The following is a 16,367-nucleotide window of genomic DNA, read 5'->3' as shown; positions in this document are numbered from 1 at the left end:
ATACACAAGATTCTGCCATTCAGAACAAGATTTCCTCTGGAAGCCAGAAGAAGCCCTGGATATTCCCCAAGGAGTTTATCATTGGGCCCTCCTAGGGGATTGATGAGGGGGTGGTAATCAATCAAAACAGCAAACAGCTGGAACTCCTCCCCTATCATTAGCAAAGAGGTGGAATAATTAATGGTTCAAAAAGTTGGTGCAAGGCCTGAACTCGCTCTCTCCCCTTCGGACCCCTTCTCTTGCCTTTGCCCTGTCCCAGTGCCTGTTCCTGTGCCAGTCCGTGTGCCTGTTCCTGCCTTCTGTGCCCTGCTCTCACCATTTTTTTCCCTGCCATGGTCACCACACAAGTAAAACCTGGGCATTTATAATCTATAATGGGAAATTATAATCTGTAAATCAGCCTGCTTTATCACTTTTAAGACCCTTCTTCTCTACCTGGGACCCATGATCTGTTATTTTCTCCCATTTCTCTTCCCTCCCTACCTGAATAAATTACTGGCCTAACTCACCTGATGTGCTCTTGAAATTCATTTCTGCAGCATAGTCAAGAACCTAGACAAAATCTGGTAACAGCTGGATAACTGGTGAGAGTGGGCATCTTTGTTTTGTTCCAAACTTTAGAGGGAAAGCTTTCAGTCTTTTACCATTGAGAGTGATGTTAGGTGTGGGTTTTTCATATATGCCCTTTATCATGTTAAGGAAGTTCACTTCTATTTCTATTTTTCTAGGTGTTTTTTACAAGAAAGGATGCTGGGTTTTGTGGAATGCCTTTTCTGCTTCAATGGAGATGATCATGTGTTTTATTCCCCCTCTGTTTTGTTAATGTTGTAAATTATATTAATTTTCTTATATTGGGACTTCTGGGAAGATGGTACACTAGAAAGACAGGACTCTCTTCTCTCCCAGAAAAATAGCTAGAAGACAGGCAAAAACAGCCTGGAAAAATATCTTCTAGGGTTTAAGAAACCAGGGGAAGGCTGGACACAACCCAGAAGAGAGGGACAAAGGACAAGAATCCTGACTGTAAAACAGTGAGTTAAAAGTAGCAACTGCTACTGCCAGCACCCTCCCCTACACTAAAGATATTTGAATTCTCAGGTCTCAGGGCCTGTGGCTACCAACAAAGAGGGCACCAAGGACCCACCTCCCCAGGAAAGGGAAGAGAGGGGACACAGCCTAAGGCTGACTCAGCATTTGACTGGCAAATTTGGTCAGCTGTGTCCCACGACCCCTTCCAGGCCAGGTAGGGCTGTACCATTGTCTACCTTGGGAGTTAGCTCCAGACTAAAGAGATCCAGGACTAAAGAGATCCAACTCTCTCAATCTCCTTCTCTACTAACTGGGACTGGTAGTTGAGGATGCAGAGGGGAGTGGAATTATTTCCTACCCAGGAAAAGGGACAAACTTTGGCAAAACTGAAGGGAAAAATAGACATCTCTACAATAATTGTTGGACACTTCAACATACCACTCACATCATTAGATAGAACAACTAGACAGAAGTTCAACAAGGAAACAGAGAACTTGAACAATATGATAAATAAGTTAGACCTAACAGATATATACTAAATGTTGTATGCAAACTTAGCAGGTTGTACATTCTTCTCAAGTACCCATGGATATTTCTCCAGATTGACCACATGTTAGGTCACAATGAAATTCTCGATAAATACAAAAAAACTGAAGTTATATAAAGTATCTTCTCAAATCATAATGGAATGAAACTGGAAATCAACAATAGGCAGGAAAAAGGTAAATTTGCAAAAGTGTGGAGGCTAAACAACACATTCCTAAATAATCAATGGGTCAAAGAGGAAATTGCAAATGAAATCAGTAAATATATTGAGACAAGTGAAAATGAGAACACAACTTATCAAAACTTATGGGATACAGCAAAGGCAGTCTTGAGAGGGAAATTTATAGCCCTAAATGCCTATATTTAAAAAGAAGTGCTAAAATCAAAGATCTAACCGAACAATTGGAAAAACTAGAAAAAGAACAACTAACCAATCCCAAAGCAAGCAGAAGATAGAAATAATAAAGATTAGAGCAGAAATAAATGAAATTGAGAACAACATAAAAAAATAGAAAAAAATCAACAAAACTAAAAGCTTGTTGAGAATGTCAATAAAATCAGCAAATTCTTAGCTAGACTAACAAAGGAGAAAAGAGAGAAAATGCAAATTAATACAATCAGAAATGAGAGGGGGGAAGTTACAACTAACCCCACAGAAATATAAAGGATCATAAGTGAATATTATGAGAAGCCTTGTGCCAACGAACTAGACAACCTAGATGAAATGGACAAATTCCTAGAAATGCACAACCAACTACACTGATGTGACAAGAAATACAAGAACTTAATACACCAATCACATTTAAAAATATTGAATCCATCATCAAAAATCTCCCACAAAGAAGAGTCCAGGACCAGATGGCTTCACAGGTGAATTCTACCAAGCATTTAAAAAATAATTAGTACAACTCATGAGGTGCAGTGGTGCTCAGAGATGTATTCACCAAATGCAATGAATGTCTCATGATGATGGAGGAGATTGTTGTTATGGGGGGAGGAGTGGGGTGAGGGGGGTGGGAGGTATATGGGGACCTCATATTTTTTCAGTGTAATATTAAAAAAATAAAGACAAAAAATAAATATAAAAAAATAATTAGGGAGGCAGATGTGGCTCAAGTGATAGAGCTTCTGCCTACCATATGGGAGGACCAGGGTTCAATCCCTGAGGCCTTCTGGTGAAAAAGAAGAAAAGAAAGTGTGCCACATGGTGAGCCAGTGCTCACGTGAGTGCCCACATGGTGAGCCAGTGCCTGCGTGAGTGCGTCATGTAGCAGAATGATGACACATCAAAAGAGAGACAAGGGGAGAGTCAAGGTGAAGTGCAGCAGAAACCAGGAACTGAGGTGGTGCAATTGACAGGGAAGCTTTTTCCACATTAGGGGTCTCCAGGATTGAATCCTGGTGAATCCTAGACAAGAAAAAATGAGAAGAGAAGACAAAAAGAGAAATAGATACAGAAGATCAAACAGCTAATGTGCAAAGACAGCAAAAACAGCAGAGCAGGAGGAGGGGAAGTAGAATAAATAAATAAATAAATAAATAAAGCATTAAAAAAAAAAAAAGAATTAACACCAATCCTGTTTAAACTCTTCCAAAAAACTGAAGAGGAGGGAAAATTACCCAACACATTTTTATGAAGCCAACATCACAATAATACTAAAGACACAATGAGGGGAAGCAGATGTGGCTCAAGCAATTGGGCACCTGCCCACCACATGGGAGGTCCCATTTTCAGTTCCCAGTGCATCCTAAAGAAGACAAGCAAGACAGCAAGCTGACGTAATGGACTGATACAGTAAGATGACGCAAAAAGATGTCACAACATGATGACGCAATGAAGAGACACAATGAGGAAATAGAGTAAGAGGCAACAAGTAGGGAGCAGAGGTGGCTCAAGTTATTAGATACCTCCCTCCCATATGGGAGGTCCTGGGTTTGGTTCCTGATGCCTCTTAAAAGAAGACAAGCATACTACGAACAGACAGAGAGAAAAGACAATGAACGCAAACAATGGGGGGGGGGCGGTTTTAATAAATAAAATTAATCTTTAAAGAAAAGAAAATGACAGACCAATCTCTCTGATGAACATAGATTTAAAAATTCTCAACAAAATACTTGCAAATTGAATTCAACAGCATATCAAAAGACTTATACATCGTGACTAAGTGGGATTTATTCCTGGTATGCAAGGCTGGTTCAACTTAAGAAAAATCAAAGTAATACATCACATTAACAAATTGAAGGGGGAAAAAAACCCACATGATTGTCTCAATTGATACAGAAAAAGCATTTGACAAAATCCAGTATCCTTTCTTGATAAAAACACTTTGAGGAAGCAGACTTGGCCCAATGGATATGGTGTCCGCCTACCACATGGGAGGTCCACAGTTCAAACCCCAGGCCTCACTGACTTGTGTGGAGCTGGCCCATGTGCAGTGCTGATATGCACAAGGAGAGCCCTGCCACGCAGGGGTGTCCCCCACATAGGGGAGCCCCATGCGCAAGGAGTGCACCCCATAAGGAGAGCCACCCAGCGCGAAAGAAAGTGCAGCCTGCCCAGGAATGGCTCTGCACACACGGAGAGCTGACACAACAAGATGATGCAACAAAAAGAACCACAGATTTCCGGTGCCACTGATAAGGATAGAAGTGGTCACAGAAGAACACACAGTGAATGATCCAGACAGCAGAAAACTGGGCAGGGGAGGGGAAGGGGAGAGAAATTAAATAAATAAGTAAATAAATTGGGGGGAGGGGAGAGAAATAAATAAATAAATACATCTTTAAAAAATACTTTGAAAGATAGGAATAGGGAAGTGAACTTGGCCCAGTGGTTAGGGTGTCCGTCTACCACATGGGAGGTCCATGGTTCAGACCCTGGCCCTCCTTGACCCATGTGGAGCTGGCCCATGCACAGTGCTGATGCATGTAAGGAGTGCCATGCCACGCAGGGGTGTCCCCCACGTAGGGGAGCCCCACACACAATAAGTGCGCCCCATAAGGAGAGCTGCCCAGTGTGAAAGAAAGTGTAGCCTGCCTAAGAATGGCACTGCCCACACGGAGAGCTGACACAACAAGATGATGAAACAAAAAGAAACACAGATTCCTGTGCCGCTGACAACAACAGAAGCCGACAAAGAAGACGACGCAGCAAATAGACACAGAGAACAGACAACCAGGGCGGGGATGGGGGTGGAGTGGGGGAGAGGAGAGAGAAATAAATAAATAAATCTTAAAAAAAAAAAAAAGAAAGAAAGATAGGAATAGAAAGAAAATGCCACAATATGATAAAAGGCATATATGAAAAACCCACAGCCAACATTGTACTCAATGGGGAAAAGCTGAAAGCTTTCCTTCTAAGATCGGGAACAAGACAAGGATGCCCACTATCACCATTGTTATTCAACTTTGTACTAGAATTTCTAGCTAGAGCAATTAGACAAGAAAAAAACAATTAATGGCATCCAAATAGGAAAAGAGGAAGTAAAACTCTATTTGCAGATGACATGATTCTATATTTAGAAAATTCTGAAATGTCTACAACAAAGTTCCTTGAGTTAATAAATGAATTCAGCAAAAATTCAGGATACAAGATCAACACACAAAAATCAGTAATGTTTTTGTATGCTAATATTGAACAATTTGAGGAGGAAATCAAGGGGAAAATTCCATTTACAATAGCAACAAAAACACTCAAATACCTAGGAATCAATGTAACCAAAGAAGTTCAGGACCTATATGCAGAAAACTATAAAACAATGCTAAAAGAAATCAGTGAAGACCTAAATAAATGGAAAGACATTTGTGTTCATGGATTGGGAGACTAAACATCAGGAAGATGTTAATCCTATCCAAACTGATTTATAGATTCAATGCAATACTAATCAAAATTCCAATAGCCTACTTTACAGAAATAGAAAAGGCAATTACCAAATTCATTTGGGAGGGAAAGTACACCCGAATAGCCAATAGCATTTAAGAAGAATGACATGGGAGGAATTTCACTGCCTGATCTCAAAATATATTACAAACCTACAGTGGTAAAAACAGCATGGTACTGGCATCAAGACAGACACATCAATCAGTGGAATGGAATTAGTGCCCAGAAATAAATGCTCAATTCTACGGCCAACTGTTTTTTGACAAACCTACCAAGTTCATGTTAATGGGAAAAAACAGTTCTCTTCAACAAATGGTGCTGAAGAACTGGATATCTATAACAAAGAAGAATGAAAGAAGATCCTATCTTACACCCTAAGATAAAGATACATCTTAAAGACCTTTTGGTAGGTGGTAGTTTCTTGGATCATATACCCAAAGCTCATGCAACAAAAGAAAAAATGGTACCTCCTCAAAATTAAACACTTTTGCACATCGCAGGACTGTCAATAGGGTGCAAAGGCAGTTGATTCAATGAGAGAAAATATTTGGAAATCACATGTCTGATAAGGGTTTAATATTCATGATATATAAGGAGATATTACAACTCCACTATAAAAGACAAACAATCTAATGGACAAAAGACTTGAACAGACATGTGTCAAAAAATGAAATACAAATGGCAAAAAAATCACATGAAAAAATGTTCAACATCACTAATGATTAGAGAAATGGAAATCAAAACTATTAATACAGTGCGATATCATTTCACACCTAGCAGAATGGCCACTATTAAAAAGGAAGAGAACTACAAGTGGAAAGGATGTAGAGAGATAGGAACACTTATTCACTGTTTCTGGGAATGTAGAAAGATAGTCACTGTGGAGGACCATTTGGCAGTTCCTAAAGTTGAATATAGGGTTGCCACGTACCCCTGCAATACCACTACTGGGTATATACCTAGAAGAACTGAGAGCAGTGACACGAACAGACATTTGCACACCGATGTTCATATAGCAGAGTTACTCATGATTGCCAAATGTTAATAATAACCTATGTGTCCATCAACTGAAGCACGGAAAAACAAACCATGGTGTAGTCACACAATGGAATATTATGCAGCTCTAAAAAGAAATGGAGACGTCTTCGTGGAGAGTCGCCGTGGTTTCCTGCTTCAACAGTGCTTGAACGGAACCCGGCGCTCGCCCCTGTCGGCCAGCCACCCCCAGCTGCTTGTCACCGTCCGTCCAGTGTCGCGCAGCCGCCGCTTCTCAACCGCCCATCATGACGACCACATCCCCGTCGCAGGTGCGCCAGAACTACAACCAGGACTCGGAGGCCGCCATCAACCGCCAGATCAACCTGGAGCTCTACGCCTCTTACGTCTACCTGTCGATGTCTTACTACTTTGACCGTGATGATGTGGCTTTGAAGAACTTTGCCAAATATTTTCTTCACCAATCTCATGAGGAGAGGGAACATGCTGAGAAACTAATGAAGCTGCAGAACCAACGAGGTGGCAGAATCTTCCTTCAGGATATCAAGAAACCAGAACGAGATGACTGGGAGAGCGGATTGAATGCAATGGAGTGTGCATTACACTTGGAAAAAAGGGTGAATCAGTCACTACTGGAACTGCACAAACTGGCTACTGACAAAAATGACCCCCATTTGTGTGACTTCATTGAGACCCATTACCTGAATGAGCAGGTGAAGTCCATCAAAGAACTGGGTGACTACGTAACCAACCTGCGCAAGATGGGGGCCCCGGATTCTGGCTTGGCAGAGTATCTCTTTGACAAGCACACTCTGGGAAGCAGTGATGAGAGCTAAACCTTCTGTTGGCTTCCCCAGAGCCACAGGGTAGTAGTGCATGTGTGTTGGGTTTACCTTTTCTATAAGTTGTATCAATGTCTACCAAGTTCTTTCATTGGTACCATTCCTTCAAATAAAGTTATTTGGTACCAAAAAAAATAAAAAATAAAAAAAATAAAAAAAAAATAAAAAATAAAAAGAAATGAAGTCGTAAAACATAGGAAAACATGCATGAACCTTGAGGACATTATGTTGAATGAAGCAAGGACAAATGCTGTATGATTGTGCTACTATTAACTATATTGTGCAACATAAAAAAAGAATTTGTGTTGAACCACCCTTGCATAACTGGATAAAACCACTTGATCATAGTGTATAATTCTTTTGATATGTTTTTGAATTCGATTTGCAAGTATTTTCTTGAGGATTCTTGCATTTATGTTTGTAAGAGGAACTGGTTTGTAATTTTCTTTTTTGTAGTACCTTTACCTGGCACGTTAGGGTGATATTGGCCTCATAGAATGAGTTAGGTTGTGTTCCACCTTTTCAATTTTTGGAAGAGTTTGAGCAAGACTGGTATTAATTTTTCTTGGAATGACTGGTAGAATTACTGGTGAAGCCATCCTATCCTTGTTTGTTTTTTGTTTTGTTTTGTTTGTTTTATTTTGGCTGGGAGGTTTTTGATGACTGATTCAATCATTTTACTTGTTATTGGTCTGTTGAGGTCTTCTATTTCTTCTAGAGGCAGTGGAGTTTGTTCATGTGTTTCTAGGAATTTGTCCATTGAATCTAGGTTTTCTAATTTGTTGGCATACAATTGTTGGCATAAAATTGTCCTCTTATGATTCTTTAATTTTTGTGGAATCAGTAGTAATGTCCCCCCTCTTATTTCTGATTTTATTTGTACCTTTTCTCTCTTTTTTTCCTTTGTTAGTCTAGCTAAGAGTTTGTAATTTTTAAAAAGATCTTTTATTTCTCTTCCCCCACCCCCGCCCCATTGTTTGTGCTCACTGTCTGCTCTCTTTGTCCATTTGCAATATGCTCTCTGTATACTGGTCTTCTCTTTAGAAGGCACCGGGTACTGAACCTGGGACCTCTCATTTGGGAGAGGCATTCCATTGCTTGAGCCAGCTCCACTCCCTGCTTTGTTGTCTCTCTCATTGTGTTTCATCTTTGTGTCTCTTGTTGCATCATCTTGTTGTGCCAGCTCACTGTCTTGGTCATCTTCTCCAGAAGGCACTGGGACCTGAACCCAGGACCTCCCATTTGGTAGACAGGAGCTCAATCATTTGAGCCACATCTACTTCCCACTTTATAATTTGTATTGCTCTCAAAGAGCAAACTTTTGGTTTTGTTAATTCTACTTTTTAAAAATTCTCAATTTCATTTATTTCTGCTCTAATCTTTGTTCTTTCCTTTTGCTTGCTTTGGAATTAGCTTGCTTTTTTTTTGTTTGTTTGTTGCATCATCTTACTGTGCCAGCTCTCTGTGCAGGCCATCTCTCTGCATGGGCCAGCTCACTGCCTGGGTCAGGTCATAGCCTGGGCCAGTTTACTTTCACCAGGAGGTCCTGAGAACTGAACCCTGGACCCTCCATATGGTAGACGGGAGCCCAGTCACTTGAGCCACATCCACTTCCCTGCTTTTCTTTATCTAGTTCCTCTAAGTGTGCAGTTAAGTCTTTGATTTTAGCTCTTTCTTCTTTTTAAATGTAAGCATTGAGGGCTATAAATTTCCCCCTCAAGACTGCCTTTGCTGAATCCCATAAGTTTTGATATGTCGTGTTTTCATTTTCATTCATTTTAAGATACTAACTGATTTCTCTTGCAAGTTCTTCTTTGACCCACTGATTGCTATTTAACTTCCATATAGTTGTGGATTTTCCAGTTCTCTACCTGTTTTTTCCAGCTTCATTTATTTATGGTAAGAGAAGATGCTTTGTATAATTTCAACGTTTTAAAATTTATTGAGACTTGTTTTGTGACCCATCATTTGTTGTATCCTGGATAATGATCCACATATAGTTGAGGAGAATATATATCCTGCTGTTTTGGGGGTGCAATATTCTGTATATATCTATCTAGATCATTTATCATATTATTCAAGTTCTCTGGTTCCTTATTGCTCTTCTGTCTCAATGGTCTATGGATAAGAATGGTGTATTGAATTTGAAGTCTCCTATGATTATTGTTTGCCTAATGTATTTTGGGGTACTGTAGCAGTTTGATATGGTTATGAATTCCAAAATTCACAACCATACGAATGGTTGGGTGGGTGACTCGCCCACTCACAGATAAAAGACATGGCAAAGGACAGAGTTGAAGGTTTTTGATGTTGGAATTTTGATGTTGGAGTTTGATGCTGAAGCCTTAAGCTGGAGCCCCAGGAAGTAAGTTCACAGAGGAAAGAGAAGCAAGTCCCAGGAAGAGAGGAACCCTGCAACCAGAGAGAAACAAGGCCGTGGAAGGGAGAAACCCAGGAAGTCTGAACCGTCACAGCCTTCAGCAGCCATCTTGCTACAACACATGAAAATAAACTTTGGTGAGGGAATTAACTTATGCTTTATGGACTGGTAAGCTCCTACCCCAAATAAATACCCTTTATAAAAACCAACCAATTTCTGGTATTTTGCATCAGCACCCATTTGGCTGACTAATACAGGCACCATGCTGAGGTGCATAAATATTTATGCTTGGTATTTCTTCTTGGTGGATTGCTCTTTTTATTAATATATAAGCTCCTTCTTTGTCTTGTGTAACAGGTTTGACTTAGTCTGTTTAGTCCGGTATTAGAATACTTACCCCAGTTCTTTTTTGGTTATTATTTGCATGGAGTATCTTTTTCCATTCTTTCACTTTCAACCTATTTGTGTATTTGGGTCTAAGATGAGTCTCTTGTTGGGAAGCAGACTTGGCCCAGTGGTTAGGGCATCCGCCTACCACATGGGAGGTCCACGGTTCAAACCCTGGGCCTCCTTGACCTGTGTGGAGCTGGCCCATGCGCAGCGCTGATGTGCGCAAGGAGTGCCCTGCCACGCAGGGGTGTCCCCCGCATAGGGGAGCCCCACGCGCAAGGAGTGCGCCCCATAGGGAGAGCCGCCCAGCGCGAAAGAAAGTGCATCCTGCCCAGGAATGGTACCGCACACACGGAGAGCTGACACAACAAGATGACGCAACAACAACAACAAAAAAACACAGATTCCGGCACTTCTGATAAGGATGGAAGTGGTCACAGAAGAACACACAGCGAATGGACACAGAGCAGAAAACAGGGGAGGGGGGGAAAGGGAGAGAAAGAAATTTAAAAAAAAAAAAAAGAAAAAGATGAGTCTCTTGTAAACAACATATAGTTAGAGCATGCTTTTTTATCTCTTCTGCCAACCTGTGTCTTTTGATCGGGGAACTTAATCCACTAAAATTCAGTGTTATTACTGTAAAGGCAGTAATTATTTCTGTCATTTTGTCCTTATTTTTTATGTCAAATATTTTTTTCTTTCTTTCTGTCCTTTCCTTTATTGCAATCTCCTTTTCTGTATAATTGATCTTTTCTTATATATCTGACTGATCCTTTTTTCATTTCTGTTTCTATAAAAGTTGTATTTATTTTTTAAAGATTTTTATTTATTTCTCTCCCCTCCCCCCCCTCCCCCACACCACTTGTCTGTTCTCTGTGTCCATTAACTGTGTGTTCTTCTTTGTCCACTTCTGTTGTTGTCAGCGGCACCGGGAATCTGTGTCTCTCTTTTTTTTTAAAGATTATTTTATTTATTTCTCTCCCCTTCCCTCCCCCCCAGTTGTCTGTTCTCTGTGTCCATTTGCTGCATGTTCTGTGTCCACTTCTGTTGTTGTCAGGGGCATGGGAATCTGTGTCTCTTTTTGTTGCATCACCTTGCTCTGTCAACTCTTGGTGTGTGCAGCGCCATTCCTGGGCAGGCTGCACTTTATTTCACGCTGGGCAGCACACTCTTTGTGCATGGGGCTCCCCTACACAGGGGACACCCTTGTGTGGCATGGCACTCCTTGCGTGCATCAGCACTGCACGTGGGCCAGCTGCCCACGGGTCAAGGAGGCCTGGGATTTGAACCGCAGACCTTCCATGTGGTAGATGGATGCCCTATCCACTTGGCCAAGTCCACTTCCCTGTAAAAATTTTAAATACTTTCTTTGTGGTTACCTTGGTGTTTATATTACACAACTTACATCTATAATTTACTAATTTGAAAAGACACCAACTTAGCTTCAATAGCATTCATGTTCTCTGCTCTCATATCCCCATTTCCCTCTTTTTTTTTGTTCCATTTTACTGCTTTATGTTTTGCAAGTCCATTATTAGGAAATAGGCCTTTTTCTTGTCCAATTGTGGGGTTTTTGGGGTTTTTTTTGTTTTTGTTTTTTTGAGGTACCGGGGCCAGGGATTGAACCCCAGACCTCTTATGTTCATATCTGGGAAGTCAGCTCTCAACCAGTGAGCCACATTGGCACCCCAGATTCTAATTCTTAGATGAATTAAAGAGTAGAGTTGTATGTTAAGGATACAGTACTATTGGGTTTTGCATTTATCCTTTTAGTTACCTTACTGATGATCTTCATTTCTTCATTCTACTCCAAGTAACTTTTTCCTGTCTTCCTTTCAATCTGTAGAACTACCTTTAGTAATTCTTTTAGGGCAGATCTTTTGTTGATGAACTCTCTTGTTTCCTGCTTATCTTTGAATATTTTAAGTTCTCCTCATTTTTGAGGAGTAGTTTTGCTAGATGAAGAATTTTTAGCTGGTATTTTCTGTTTCAGTACCTTAAATACATCATGCCCCAGGCTTTTTGTCTCCATGGTTTCTGATGAGAATTTGGCACTTAGTCTTATTAGGAGCCCTTGTATGTGACAAATAACTTTTCTCTTGCTGTTTTCAGAATTCTTTCTTTATCCTTGGCATTTGACATTCTGATTAGTATGGTTCTCAGAGTAGGCGTATTAGGATTTACTCTATTTGGAGTATGTTGTGCTTCTTGGACATGTATATTTATGTGTTTCATAAAAATTGGGAAATTTTGGGCTGTTGTCTCAAATATTCTATTTTTTTTAACAAATCAATTTTATTGATACACATTAATTAAGCATAAATCCATCCCACATGTACAATTCCCTTCCCTTCTCCTTCTGGGACACCCATGTTGTATAAGTTTGTGTGCTTTGTGCTGTCACTTAAGCCCCTGAGATACTGATAATTTTTTATATTCTTTTCTCTATTTATTTTTCTGACTTTATGATTTCAAATGCCCTATCTTTTAGCTAGCTGTTTTTTGTTTCTGCCTGTTCAAATCTCTAATGTATTTTTAATCTCTACTATTTGCCTTTCATCCCCATAATTTCTGGTATGGTTCTTTTTATACTTTCAAATTCTTCTTTATGTTCACACATTGTCTTCTTAATATCCTTAATCTCTTTTCTTATTTAAAATTTCATTTTTTATATAAATGTTATAAGATAGTTAACACAAGATAATAACTTCAATAACAATAAATCTGTTTTGGTCAGTATTTACACTCTCCCCCTCCCCCCATTTTTGTTCATTCCCTTCTTGAGAGATTTGGTACAGTGTCCACTCTGACAGCTTCAGCCTGAGAAGGGACATAGATATCATGGGGAGCAGAATGCAATTGTTTTGCTTGCAGTTGAAAATAATCCTTGCTTTTGGGGTGGGGCTGGTCCATCATCATCATTTTATTGTCCAGAGCAAGCCTGAAGAACTGGAGAGTAGGTGTTTGCGCTGTATCTGCTGGGCTTCATGGCACATTTGGCAATGTGAACAATCAGAAGACTTTAAGTCGCTGAGAAATATACTTAATAGGTAAATTGAAAATTATAGATTCAGATAAAAGGAGTACAAGAACCACGATTAGGGGATTTATAAATGAGAATAATCTATGTTATATCAGGGAAATAGATTTTCATATATTCCCAGATAGGGCCTGCCAAATGGGTGTTAATCTCATGAGGCCATGTGGCTTGCCTATTGTGCTTGGGTATCTCTAGGGTCTCCAAGAGCACTTTTGTTTGAGGCTTTCTTAACTGTGGTAGTTTATGAAGTCCGGCTGAGACCTATACAAGCATAATGTCCAGGATGATCTCCTGACTTACTTTGGAATCTCTTGGCCATAAAAACTCTATTTTATTTAATATTTTCTCCTTTTGGTCAAGGCCTTTCTCCAAATGCATTGCTGATTAATGCTTGGTAATAATCCCTCAGTGCCAGGAAGGATCATCCCTGAGAGTCATGTCCCATGTCAAAGGGAATATCCTTTCTCTCTTTGTGCATATTTTCCTTCATCTCCTTGAATTGATTTAGGCTATCTGTCTGAACATCTTTGATTAGCTGTTTCAACTTCTGAGTCTCCTCTGAAGTTTTAATTTGTTCCATTGACTGAGCCATATCTTCTTGTTTCTTAGTTTAGCTTGTAATATTTTGCTGATGTCTAGGCATCTGATTATCTTGATGAGTTAACTTTGAAGACCCATTTTTCTCTTTTGTCTAGAGTTTTATTATTGACTGGCTTTTTGTTAAGACTTTTCTTTGACACTTGGTATAGCTTAGTCTTGATCTTTTTTTTTTTTAAAGATTTATTTATTTATTTAATTCCCACCCCCTCCCCCGGTTGTCTGTTCTCTGTGTCTATTTGCTGCGTCTTGTTTCTTCGTCTGCTTCTGTTGTCGTCAGCGGCACGGGAAGTGTGGGTGGCGCCATTCCTGGGCAGGCTGCACTTTCTTTCGCGCTGGGTGGCTCTCCTTACGGGTGCACTCCTTGCACGTGGGGCTCCCCTACGCGGGGGACACCCCTGCATGGTGCGGCACTCCTTGCACGCATCAGCAATGCACATGGGCCAGGTCCACATGGGCCAAGGAGGCCTGGGGTTTGAACCGTGGACCTCCCATGTGGTAGGCGGATGCCCTAACCACTGGGCCAAGTCCGTTTCCCAGTCTTGATCTTTATAATAGCTCATGTTTAACTGTTCATATATCCTCAGTTCTTCTTCATCTGATTCTTGCCCTGAATATGCATTTTTAAGATTTCACTTTTTGTGCAATTGTTTCACCTCCAGGAGAAAGCTTCCTTTCCTCTATTCCTTTTCCGGGAATATTGATCTGTTCTGTTTGTTTTTGTGCATACTTTTCTTCCCAGCTTCTATGATTTGTTTAAATTTTCTCTCTCAGGTAGAGCTTTTTTTTTTGGTCTCTTTTATTATTATTGTTGTTGTTGTTATTGGAGTAGTGAAAACATTCTAATATTGATTGAAGTGATGAATTCTGTAATTATATCAAATACCACTGATTGTACACTTTGGATAGACTGCATGTTTTATGACTATATATTAATGAAATTAATTTTTTTTAAGTGAAAAAAAATTTCTTTCAATCAGTGCCCTGTTTTACGTACACTTTTCAATTCTGGGAACTATCCTATCATACAGCAGTTCAATTTAATGCCACCCTCACCTTTCTTTTCTGTGAGGTTTTTCTGCCTCTGGTTTCTTCTCTGTTAGGGTATCCCACTCTGGGGATGCAGATGGGGTCAATCCAGAAAGATGGGTCATTTCACAAAAACCTGTTTTACCTTTAGGTGGTCCAGCCAACTGAAATTTGATTGAGTGACCCACAACCTCTGCAGCAACTAACATGGGAGGCCAAACCACAGCGTCTGCAGCAAATCATCCCAGAAAGGTTAGGAGTTGGTCAATGAGTGCCAGTTTCCCTATTTCTTTATCTCCCCTAGCAACACTGACCCAACAAGAGGAAACCAAACCAACCAACAGAAGGAGGCCTTACTTCTTCTTACCATGACCAGCTCCTCCATGACAATGTCCTCTAATCAGAGTATACCTGAAACCTTCCCTTTTTTCCACTACAAAGCCTTTCTACTTTCCTGCCTGCCTTTGATTCTCTGCCAAATGCCAAATGTTGATGCCTGACTCTTTAATAAATAGCTTCTGTTGGTGTTCATCTGGGTGATTTTTGTTTTCTTTTCACATCTCTTTGACTATGAAAGTCTTTCCTCTGTAAAATGTTTTACCATTGTCTTACAGGGATTCAAGTCTCTTGCCATGTTCTTTCTTCTGTGACTTAGATGTCAGGTGTCCACCCTTTATCCTCTAGCTGTAGCAGCCCCCAAGATAATCTCCATCTTTCCTCTTGCAAACTTGAATGCAACACCTTTCCAAATTCCTCCAAAGAATCTACTGGTAATGAAGCATTAGAGAAAGAAATAGACATTTTATACTAACTTCTCTCCCTTCTCTGATTGAATCCCAGACAGAATCTTCTAATTCCTCTAATTTAAAATTTAAAAATTTGAAATAGCTTCAAACTTAGTTACAAAAATAATACAAACCACATACAGAATCCAGATACCTAGATCCACCAATTTTAATATTTTGCCATATTTGCTGTATCTTTCTATGTATTCTTCTATGTGTCTTTCTATCAACTTTCTGAACACTGCAGTGTAGGCTGTATACATCATGATCCTTCAATACTTAATCCTGCCATATACATTTCCTTAGAACAAGAATATTCACTTATGTATCCATCTTAGCTACAGTTATGAAGTTCAAGAAGGAAGCGGACTTGGCCCAGTGGTTAGGGCATCCGCCTACCACATGGGAGGTCCACGGTTCAAACCTTGGGCCTCCTTGACCCGTGTGGAGCTGGCCCATGCGCAGTGCTGATGCATGCAAGGAGTGCCCTGCCACACAGGGGTGTCCCCCACGTAGGGGAGCCCCACGTGCAAGGAGTGTACCCCATAAGGAGAGCTGCCCAGTGCGAGAGGAAGTGCAGCGTACCCAAGAATGGTGCCGCACACACAGAGAGCTAACACAACAAGATGACGCAACAAAAAGAAACACAGATTCCCGGTGCTGCTGATAAGGATAGAAGTGGTGACAGAAGAACATCCAGCGAAAGGACACAGAGAGCAGACAACTGGGGGGGGGGGGGGGGGGAAAGGGGAGAGAAATAAATTTTAAAAATAAATTCAAGAAATTTAACATTCATACACAGCTTATAGTGTATATTTCATTTTTCATATTTTCCAATAATGTCATTTTGAGC

The 16,367-nt window shown here is 40.3% G+C and overlaps 1 protein-coding gene across 1 annotated transcript; it reads left to right on the top strand.

Annotated features, from left to right (window-relative positions):
* The first annotated feature begins 6,591 nt into the window (after positions 1–6,591).
* LOC131277912 (ferritin heavy chain) lies at positions 6,592–7,472 on the top strand. Its single transcript, XM_058293223.2, has one exon. The coding sequence runs from the start codon at positions 6,739–6,741 to the stop codon at positions 7,285–7,287; it is 549 nt and encodes a 182-aa protein (XP_058149206.1). The 5' UTR covers positions 6,592–6,738; the 3' UTR covers positions 7,288–7,472.
* The last annotated feature ends 8,895 nt before the right edge of the window (positions 7,473–16,367 follow it).

This window comes from Dasypus novemcinctus, chromosome 3 (assembly GCF_030445035.2).
Source record: "Dasypus novemcinctus isolate mDasNov1 chromosome 3, mDasNov1.1.hap2, whole genome shotgun sequence".
Classification (NCBI taxonomy): Eukaryota; Metazoa; Chordata; class Mammalia; order Cingulata; family Dasypodidae; genus Dasypus; species Dasypus novemcinctus.
This window is presented reverse-complemented; position numbering and strand designations above follow the sequence as displayed.